The following is a 10,545-nucleotide window of genomic DNA, read 5'->3' as shown; positions in this document are numbered from 1 at the left end:
AAGTAACTTAACTCTTTGTTCAGGGCTCAGTTCTTCGGATGTTAATCTTACTGGGCCGGTGCACCTAAATAATAAATATCCTCCTGAACCCCATCAGTCTCTCTGATTCCTTATCAATCCCACTACACTATGAGAACCTACATCTCAATGGTCAGGCATTGATCAGACATTGTGGCAATCCCCACATTTCTTGCCACAGGGCCCTGTCAACACAGCAGCCAACAAAGGTTTACTGAGTGAAGTACATATAGGTACAAAAAGACTTATAGAACCATTATTTTCACAATAAAACGTCTTGCCCCTGTTGCCCACTGCCAGAGAATAACCATCATCTCTCTTCTTTCAAGGACCCTTGTAAATAAACACATACAGACTGACAGAAGCAGGAAATGTGAGGCAGCATGTTTAATCATCTCCATCTATTCGAAAACCCCATGAGATAGTTATCATTGTTATTCCCATTTTACAGGTGAGAAAACTAACACAAACGGAGAGTGATCAAGTGAGATTAGCCAGCTAGCAACAGGAAGCAAAGCAAAATTTCAGATTCCAGCAGTTTAGCTCCAGGAAGAGCCAGCCTGAGGAGGAGACATCTTAGTTAAAATCAGAAAGAGGCTGTTAGATCGTCATCCCTTCCCATCTCTTTGAACGTGAATTGGTCAAATATTTTCCAGCCGTTTTCTTACCCATCCTCTGGGAACATGAGGTATGATGCGTGCACTCATCCATTAGGATCAGTCGTTGGGGTGACCGGAACCCACAGTACATGTAGGGGCCCACAAAATAGTTTAATTTCTTATATAAAATAAGGTTGATGAAAAGGGTCATTGTGCAAGCAAAAATAGAATGAGTCACTCAAACGATGGAGGATAGGTTCTACGGTTAAAACCTACTCTCTATATTCAGGACATTAACAAGTCCTGCAGTATCTACAAAACACTTCTTAAAGGAAGAATCTTAGAGCACTCAATCTGTCCTGGCTGTGTTTATTTGACAATAAATAAAATGTATTTATTCCTAAACAAGAGCTCAGAAAGATATCTGTAGAAAAGGGCAGGAGTAGAGGAAAAGAGGGCTATGCAGCAGCAGGAAACAAGGGAAATCACTGCAGGTCCACAGCACCAGCTCAGCACAGAAGGTAAGCGCGCATTTGTAATGGGTCTGTAGCCAGAGACATAGCAGAAGCTGCGCTATCCACAGTCACAACCAAAGGCAAAGGAAGGATGCCCTGCAATTTTAGAAATCTTGGCTGCAGCTGGGAACGGTGGCTCACGCCTGTAATCCCGGCACTTTGGGAGGCCGAGGTGGGTGGATCACTTGGGGCCAGCAGTTCCAGACCAGCCCGGCAAACATGGTGAAACCCTGTCTCTACTAAAAACACAATAATTACCCAGGTGTGCTGGTGCGCACCTGTAGTTCCAGGTACTCGGGAGGCTGAGGCACTCCTGAGTACCTGCACAATACATGCAAACACCCACCCCAACCTACTCCCCGGCCCCCCCGCCCTACTCCCCCACTCCACCCTATGCCCCCCCGCCCTACTCCCTCCCCCGCCCTACTCCCCCCCACACCCGTCCTACTGCCCCCACTCCAACACGTGCTCTCCCGTGCCCAAGGCAAGGCCAAGCCCCTGAGGCATGCGCACCTCAGCAGGCCCAACCCACAGCAAATAGTGGGAAGAGGAAAGGCAAGAGAGGAGGTCTCTAAGTGGATACACTGTTACTGAATCTAGGTACCCAGAAGATGGAGGTTGTAGTGAGCCCAGATAGTGCCACTGCATTCCAGAGACAGAGCAAGGCTGTCTCAAAAAAAAAAAAAAAAAAAAAAAAAAGAAAGAAAAGAAAAGCAATCTCGGATGCTCTAAGCATTGTGCATGTTTCCACCCTTGCACTTTGATGTGGATTCATTACTAAGAATTAATAGTGGACTTTCTCAAGGAGTGTGCTGCATTTTTACATAGTGCATTTGCGCAGCCCACAAGCTTTGCAAATCCAGGCCCAAGCTCCTGTTCCTGGAGACCTAGGAAGCATGGAGCTAGTGCAAAATCTCCCTTATCGCCATAAAATGGGCTTGCACAATTCAGCGCAGCAGCTTCCCCAAGTTCCACACTCACGCATGCCTGTCTACAGGACAACGCATGCAAGCACCCACCCCATCCTACTCCCCCGCGCCACGCCCTACTCCCCCCTCCCCCACACCCTACTACACCACTTACCCCTCCCCCCCCCCACACCACCAACGCGTGCTCTCCCTCATCCGGGGCAAGGCCAAGCCCCTGAGGCATGCGCACCTCAGCAGGCCCAACCCACAGCAAATAGCGGGAAGCAGAAAAGCAAGAGAGGAGGTCTCTAAGTGGATACACTGTTGCTGAGTCTAGACACCAGAAGAACCTTCCAGGCGGCGACTCACAGTTCTAGCACTGCCTAGGAGATCGTGGTGGCCCCAGCTCAGAATCTGCAGAAGTGCACAGCTCCATCCACACCACTCAGGGTATGGAGCCTCCGGACCAGTGTAGCCAGTATATCACCAGCTTGCTCAGCCCTGGAGTCGACGACGAGAAAGAACTACAGGGTCAGTACCTTGGTGGGACACATGCTTTTGCGAACTCAGGAAACCAGGGTTCTCTGGGAGAGGCGAGTCGACTGGATGATGCCCCTGCACTACCACTGCTCTCAGAGTGTAGCCCCTCACCGCCTCCTTCCAACACCCTCAGGACCAATGCCTTGATCTTTCTCTTGGGGTTTCTACTTTTCCAGATATGAATGCTGTGGTGCTGTCGCTTACTGAAGAGGTCAAAGAGGAGGAAGAGGATGCACAGCCTGAGCCTGAGCAAGGCACAGCAGCAGGAGAAAAGTTAAAGTCGGCAGGAGCCCAGGGCGGAGAAGAAAAAGATGGCGGCGGCGCAGGAGCTCCTGGCCACCTATGGGAAGGAAACCTCGAGGGCACCAGCGGCAGCGATGGCAACGTTGAGGACAGTGACCAGAGCGAGAAGGAACCTGGGCAGCAGGATTCGCGCCCACGGGGCGCCGTCGGGGGGCTGGAGCCTGGCAACGCGCAGCAGCCCAACGTCCACGCCTTCACCCCATTGCAGCTGCAGGAGCTGGAGCGCATTTTCCAACGCAAGCAGTTCCCCAGTGAGTTCCTGCGGTAAGCCCATTGCTCTGGTTGGCGCGCGGTTTGCAGGGAGCACATGCTGCTCCAGGGCGGCGTTTGGCTTTCCCGCAGTCCCTCTCCTACCCTCTCCCCTCCTGAACCAAAACCCATCTGGGGCCTGGTGTTGCTGCCGTCCCCTCCCCGCAGACCCCTGGCACCTAGTGGGTTCCGTAGTGGGGCTATGCCTATTAGGCATCATGCAGAATTTAAATGAACCAAGTTGGGCAACTTTGGGCTGAGGTCAGTTATGATAAATAACTCCTATCCCAGGCGAGGCAGAAATAAAGATGAGGAGATTAAGGTTCTGTACAGCAAGTGCAGGGTCGCATTCTGACCTTATTTAAAATTCTGAGAAGTCCGTCGTTCGTCTGGGTTTCCTTTGGTGTTAATTTTTCTAAGTTTCAAATAGTAAGTTAGAATGTCATTTATATTGATTAACGATTTTTTTTTGTTATGGGGGGGGCTATTTTTTTATTTTTTGGAGAAAGAGTCTCGCTGGGACACCCAGGCTGGAGTGCAATGGTGCCATCTCGGCTCACTGCAACCTCTGCCTCCCAGGTTCAAGAGATTATCCTACCTCAGCCTCCCAAGTAGCTGGGATTACAGGCGCCAGCCACCACGCCCGGCTAATTATTGAATTTTTAGTAGAGACGGGGTTTCACCATATTGGCCAGGCTGGTCTCGAACTCCTGACCTCAAGTGATCCTCCCGCCTCGGCCTCCCAAAGTGCTGGCATTACAGGCGTGAGCCACCGCCCTGATTTTTTTTTTTTTTGGCATCTCCTTTATTTGTGGCATGAGAGAAATGTTCCTAATGTGAGGCTCAGCTGGGTGTTACAGAACAGCCTACTGGGTGTGGGGAGTTGGTAGAATAAAAAATTAAACACGAGAATGAAACGACACCCACAACTCCAAATGCTGAACACGTGTGGTTTCTTCCATAGAAGGAGGCTGGCAAGAAGAATGAATGTGACTGAACTCGCAGTGCAGGTCAGTAAACCGAAAAAGCAATCGGGCAGGGGAGCCATTCTAAAACCTGCTTCAGGGCTTGGACACACTTTGACCCAGACATTGCCATCTTGGTGTTTTTGTGGCCTTTTTCATGTATAGGCAGTGAGGTCTGAACTTTGGGATCTTTGTGGCTGGAAAATGCGGTAAGGAAAGCTCAGCTTGTGGAAATTTCCCATTACCAGAGGGAACATGACAATCCACGGAAAAAAAATTAGTACTGAACTGTTTCCTTTATTCCTTGTGTATAAAATATATTATACACTTGAATAAATTACAAACATATAAATATATGTATTCCAAATTACAAATATATATAATATATAACAGTATAAATTAAATATAGCATAATATATAAGATTCAATTCCCAGCCCTGGTATCCTTTAGGTAGCACTTCCATGTGGAGGCATCCTGGGGTCTTCTGACATGGGGATTATTCGAACTAATGCTCCAAAGAGCTCCATTAAACTAAATTATTTAATATATTTAAAACCAAGCATAAACTCTTTGGTTAAGAATTTATAAATGTTTAGGCATTGGGGTAAAGGAATAATTCCCAACCAGAACGTATGTTTCCTTAAGCTGAGACTGATGGCGGGGGATAGCATAAAGTTCAAGTGCCTGGCCCTCCTACTATTGTTTTTAAGTATTTGGTGAAGCCTTGTAGAGAGTGGCAGCTCTAAATTTTAATTTTCTGGAATACTTTGATATAGCAGGCTGAAAACATTGCTGACATAGTTGGTTTTGCATTATGGTAGAGATAGCGAAAAGGCTTGCAACCTTTGCAAGTTTATCTAGAAACCAAAACAAACTACAAGATCAATTTTTCATAAATTTCCACCAACCTAAGGATGGAAGTGTTAGGCAAGAATTGTATACAGTCACACTCATGGCTTGGGGAAGCTGCCCCCATTCAACTTTTGAAACTACCACATGCATCAGTGAATATTTTCTTGATCAATTTCTAGCGTTTAAGAGATTTTTTTGTTTCTTCCAGTTTGTTGTACTAATAGGAAGAGATGTGTTTTGTGGAATGTGTTGATAGTGGGGGATGGCTGTCAGGTCAGGCTAGACTCTTACCTGTGGTAATTTGAAATACCTTTTTATTTATTTGCTCAGGCTGTGATAATAAATTTGTAGGTCAGTGGATCCAAAGGAGTATTTGCAAAAAAAGGAAGAAAAGAAAGAAAAATCGGGATGACCTTAATAGCTTTTCTGCAGAGCTCATGTGTGTGAGTGCAGTGAGGGAACTATGCTGCGGTTCTGTCAATGGTGGCATGTAGAAAAGCAGCCTGACAAAATGGGGCACTGAGTGTTGGCATCCTGTTGCCCTCCATTTTCTCAGGCAGGCAATGCCAATTTGGGGGAGATGAAATATTGACGTTTTGGTGAATTGCCTTTCCCCTCCCTGGGTTTACATAGCATTCACTCAATGCAGTTCTGAAGGCAAGAGGACCACTCTCACTCGGCAAATAAGGAAAAAGGCATGATGTTCTCATCTATTGCCAAACATTTCAGCATGAATATCTCCAAAAATTTTTAATAGATGTTTCCCCCCTCTGTTTTGTAAAGATAGTAAGGGCTGGTTTATGAAACCAATACTGAGAATAGGGACCTAATGTTGTCCCATAGCACATTTGGCCCACTTTTGGCATTGCTTATGTTTATGAACCTTTGACCACAGGTACATTGGAATTGTCTCTAAACAAGCACTATTACAGTAGGCTTAAAATTTAGACTATGTATTCATGAGGGAGAAGGACTCCAAATAGTAAGATGGGAGAAGGAAAGGGGGCATCAAACAGGGAGAAGAGTCCCTTTGTCCCATAAAATTTGCAGTTTGGGAACTTCCAGAAGGATCAAAATACAATGGAAATGTCATTAACTAGAAGCTTGGGGGATAGGGTTGTTTAATTGACAGGTTTTATTTTTTGGTCTTTTAACAATTGGCAGGTGTTTAGGGAGTAGTGTTTTTTGATACCTCCTCCACATTACTAGTGAACATGTTCAGAGTTGCCTATTTGGACACTCCCGCTTTGGGAATGCTGATGAGATTGGGATCTTCTGCTTGAGTAGTGAGGGTAGATGGCTGAAGGCGTCCCATGGAACTGGGCAACCAAGTCTTTGTCCCATATCCCAGGACTATAGGGAGAACAAAGTGAGCTGACCTTGTCCTTAGCCCAGGAAGATTTGGAGGGAGGGATGAGTTGGAGCATGCAGAATTAGCAATGCTTCCTTTCTCTCAAACTCTCAACTGGGCAAAGCTTTTTGAGAATTTTTGTGAATTTGGACAACATTTGTGTCCTCCTTCCACAAAGCGTCAAGCTGAAGTGTGAAGAGTGTCCAGGGCTTCAGATACCCTCATTTCCCAGCAAGACTGGAAATCCACAAACTCCCTGGGCCCCCTGTAACGAGACTTGCCTTGCAATATACCATCTTTTTAATTCTCAAGGAGTTTCAGAAGATGAATGACCCCTTAGAATTTCTTGAAGGAAAGAAAACCTGTTTTAAAATACAATGTACTCTTATCGATTTTTTACTTTACACTGAAGATGGGCTTTTCAAAACGGGGGCCTCATCTTCTTGGTATGACTTTAAAAGGCACCCCCGCCTTTCTTTCCAAGCTCAGCTTCCCCCACGACCAGGGTGACAGTGGCCTAGTAAGTAGGAGTTGGTGGGCAGCTGGGTAGCTGATGGTCAAGTATCTGCAAGCAGACATGCCACACATAGCAATACCAGCAGGGATCGAGTCCCACTCATCAGCTACACCTGCACCCAAGAGTGGAAAAAGTAATATTACAGATAAAAGGAGAGAGACAAAGAAATAAGCCAAGCCAGAGCGTACGTAGCACATACTTGGAGCTCACTAGGGGAAAGGTGTGGTGTTCACCTTTCTAAGATATTTCAGTAGTAAGGAAGTAGCTTGTCTTGATACACCTGAGAAGGTTAAGGACATAGAGAGTTGCTTGTTGTGTTTTTTTCCATGATGAAATTAAATGCTCAGTATACTAAACCTGTTTCTTTTTTCCTCTGATTGAAGATTTGGTTTGAGAATAGAAGAGACAAATGGAGGAGACATCAGAGGGCGTTAATGGCAAGAAACATGCTGCCCTTCATGGTAGTGGGCCAGCCTGTCGTGGTAACCGCAGCTGAGGCCATCATGGCACCCTTGTTCATCAGCAGGATGAGAGATGGTTACTTCTGGGGCCACAGCCATTCCAGCAGCCTGTGTTTCCCCATGCCACCCTTTCCTCCTCCGTCCTTGCCCCTTCCACTCATGCTTCTTCCACCTATGCCACCCGCTGGCCAGGCTGAATTTGGCCCATTCCCTTTTGTTATCGTGCCTTCTCTCACATTCCCCAATGTCTAAGGGATAGCCTCTGTGCCACTTTTTGCCAGAGTGTCTTTGAGCCAGATTCATATTTTGCATAGCACCCCATCAAAAGTAGTTCCTCAAATGTCTATTAAATGTTTTAAAGAAAAGTACATCATTGACCCATTTTTAGGGCACTTTTAAAAATGTTTCTATAAATATGTGAAGGGTATGTACATTTGTTTTGTGTGTCACATGGGGTCAGTAAGTTCTGAATAAAAATTGTTAAGAAATGCCATTCAAACCGAGTGTCACGGACTCTCGTCTCATGCAGTAATCTTGAGTCACCATCTGGGGGCTGTGCATGTCACAGAATTTTCCCATGTGCCCATGGCAGGCTTACACCGACCCACACATTCTCTTCCACCCCCACCCCCAACACCCCATACTCATCTCCCCTCTGCCCCCATTGATACCAGGTACATGTGCAGGATGGGGTGGTGTGAGTCCCTAATGAGAGAATAGTGTGTTTCAAGTTACTGCCAGGGTGGAAAACAGCAAAACCAAAATGGTATCGGGAAGGAAGCCATGCCCACTCTTAAACATTCATTCAGTTTTTTCTTGCTATGGAAGACTTCTTTAAAGTAATTTTCTTTTAAAAGTGTAAATGTAAATAATGCCATGAAATTATACACTTATTTAATGGCTAAAATGGCAAATTTTTATATGGTTTACCACAACAAAAGAAAAGAAAAAATATACCAAAAAGTTTTTAAAAAGTGATCATGAACATTGTGGTCATCCTGTGAAGTGATTGCAATGCCTGCAGATAAGGAGTCATGGTTACAACAATATTTTCTCTGAAAATTATTTGATGGCCAGTTTCATAATGATTATGTTTTCAGCCTGAAGGAAAATTCCATTTTCTTGGGTGAGCATGAACTTTCTGTCAGGCTGTGTGCTGCTTTTCATTCCCCACTTCTCTCTTCACAGTTGTGGGTGTCAAGCTTCAGCCACGCAATTGCATTTGGTGTGAGGGTTCTGCAAGGACAAGGAGGTTTATTCATACCCCTGAAGCCACAAGCCTTGGTGGGAATAAGGAAAGTCCACGAATTCACTATGCATTAATGCATGCCTCTTGGCCAAGTGGATTCTTTTTTCTTCTCCGACTGAGATTTTCCTTTTTTTTTTTTTTTTGTTTTTTTGCTCTTGTTCTCATTGTATTGTGCTTTGTATAATTATTTACAGTAAGTCGCGCATGTCAGGGTACATTCCGTCTGGAAATTGTTTCCATTTAGTACATTTTGTGCCAGTCGGTCTATTCCTGCTCATTATTTTGTTTTTTCTACATTCAGACTGAAACATTTGGTAGCCTAGAGATACTCAGAAATAGGCAAAGAAAGGTAAAAGGGGAGGAGGGGAGATTGAAGTCATACTTCCATTATCCCTCCCCGTGGTTATCAGATTCATAAAATTTTTACACCATCAAAAGACATTTTTAGCCATATATGTTTCCTTTATGTAGAAAATGAGATCTCCTATACTCAGTTGGCATTTGTTTTCATGTATCTGATAAGTACCTGTTAGAATTATAGGTCAAGATGTTGTCTAGCTCTGGTAACCTAGATTCTGAACTTCAAAGCAGAGTTCTTGTACCTTAAGAAATTCAAATTCATAGAATTATAGTTAGGATGTCATTTACTGACCTTGAACAACACATTGTTTAGGTAGCATACAATGGGACTAGTTCAAGGGGCTGGGTGGAGAACAAGTTACAATTTTTTCTGATGGAGAACATTACTGGAGACAGTACCCTTTAAAACTTTCATTCCCTTTTTATTAGCAGCTAACGTCTTGTATGCCTTTACTATGTGACAAGCAATAAAATAATTTCCTTGGATGATTTTGTTTGATGCTCAAATGAATCCTAATAGTGAGGTTCTAGCATCTTCATTGAAAGAAGAGGAAACTTATCCATGGTGCAGAGCTAATCAGAGGAAGAGGCTCTGAAGCCAAGTTTGTCTGCCTCCAGAGCCCATGCTTTGTCAAGTTTAATTCAGCGGTGGTGCACTGGGATGCCACAGTTAGGGCAATCTGGCTTCCAATCCCAGATGCACCACTTCCCAGCTGTTTCCCCCTGGGCATTTTACTTAAGCTCTGTAGTATCATTATTATTCTCTATAAGATGATAATATTATATCACAGAATTGATGAGAGGAATAAATAACATATGTAAGTGGCCTTCCACAATGCCCAGCCAGAGTAAGCACGCAGAAATGTTTTCTACTATTATTCTGTATTATCTTCTATCATCATATTATTATAACCTGTTGTTCCACCTTTCCTGTGTGGTATAACAGAAAGAGATCTGATTAAAAATAAGGTGGTCTGGGTTCTTGCTGCAGCTCTACGCTGTCTTTGTTACCTTGAATGAGTCACTTAACCTACTATATCTCTGTTGTCTCATGTGTTAGGCCATTCTTGTTTTGCTATAAGGAAATGCCTGACGCTGAGTAATTTATAAAGAAAAGAGGTTTAGTTGGCTCACAGTTCTGCAGGCTTAACAGGAAGTGTGACGCTGGCATCTGCTTCTGGTGAGGACCTCAAGAAGCTTACAGTCATGGTGGAAGACAGACTGGGAGCAGGCATCTCACATGGTGAGAGCAGGAGCGAGAGAGTGGGTGTGGGAGGTGCCACACACTTTTAAACAACCAGATCTTGTGATAACTCGCTCACTATTGCAAGGACAGCATCAAGCCATGAGGTTTCCACCCCCATGACCCAAACACGTCCCAACAGGCCTCACCTCCAACATTGGGGAAAATAAGGATTACATTTCAACATGAGATTTGGGCAGAGACAAATATCCCAACCATATCATCTCACCTATGGAATCATGACAGTAATAGCATGACTCATGTATTCGGAGTAGGTTTAGTGGTAAAAGTTTATCAGGCATATTTCAAAAAATCAGAAAAAATAGGAATGAATGCCTTATGGAAAAAATCATTTCACGCATTGTTTTCTAGAGTGTGGGGAGTACCATTCATGTTTATATGCATGCTCGAACC

General features: G+C 44.6%; 1 protein-coding gene across 1 annotated transcript; it reads left to right on the top strand.

Moving 5' to 3' along the window:
• Window positions 1–2,293: 2,293 nt before the first annotated feature.
• LOC115932259 (rhox homeobox family member 2) lies at window positions 2,294–7,778 on the top strand. Its single transcript, XM_031005954.3, has 4 exons — window positions 2,294–2,571; window positions 2,757–3,147; window positions 4,097–4,142; window positions 7,202–7,778. Exons 1-4 carry the CDS (start codon window positions 2,493–2,495, stop codon window positions 7,529–7,531), a joined length of 846 nt encoding a protein of 281 aa, XP_030861814.1. The 5' UTR covers window positions 2,294–2,492; the 3' UTR covers window positions 7,532–7,778.
• Window positions 7,779–10,545: the final 2,767 nt, after the last annotated feature.

The sequence above is a fragment of the Gorilla gorilla genome, chromosome X (genome assembly GCF_029281585.2).
Source record: "Gorilla gorilla gorilla isolate KB3781 chromosome X, NHGRI_mGorGor1-v2.1_pri, whole genome shotgun sequence".
Classification (NCBI taxonomy): Eukaryota; Metazoa; Chordata; class Mammalia; order Primates; family Hominidae; genus Gorilla; species Gorilla gorilla.
Note: the sequence above shows the minus strand (reverse complement) of the source record. Positions and strands in the feature narration are given on the sequence as shown.

Excerpts from the sequence above, each read along its gene's own strand:
- LOC115932259 (XM_031005954.3), top strand. The coding sequence starts at position 2,493 with ATGGAGCCTCCGGACCAGTGTAGCCAGTATATCACCAGCTTGCTCAGC. Across the intron at positions 3,148-4,096 it reads TTCCCCAGTGAGTTCCTGCG|AAGGAGGCTGGCAAGAAGAA; the intron begins GTAAGCCCATTG and ends TTTCTTCCATAG. Across the intron at positions 4,143-7,201 it reads TGACTGAACTCGCAGTGCAG|ATTTGGTTTGAGAATAGAAG; the intron begins GTCAGTAAACCG and ends CTCTGATTGAAG.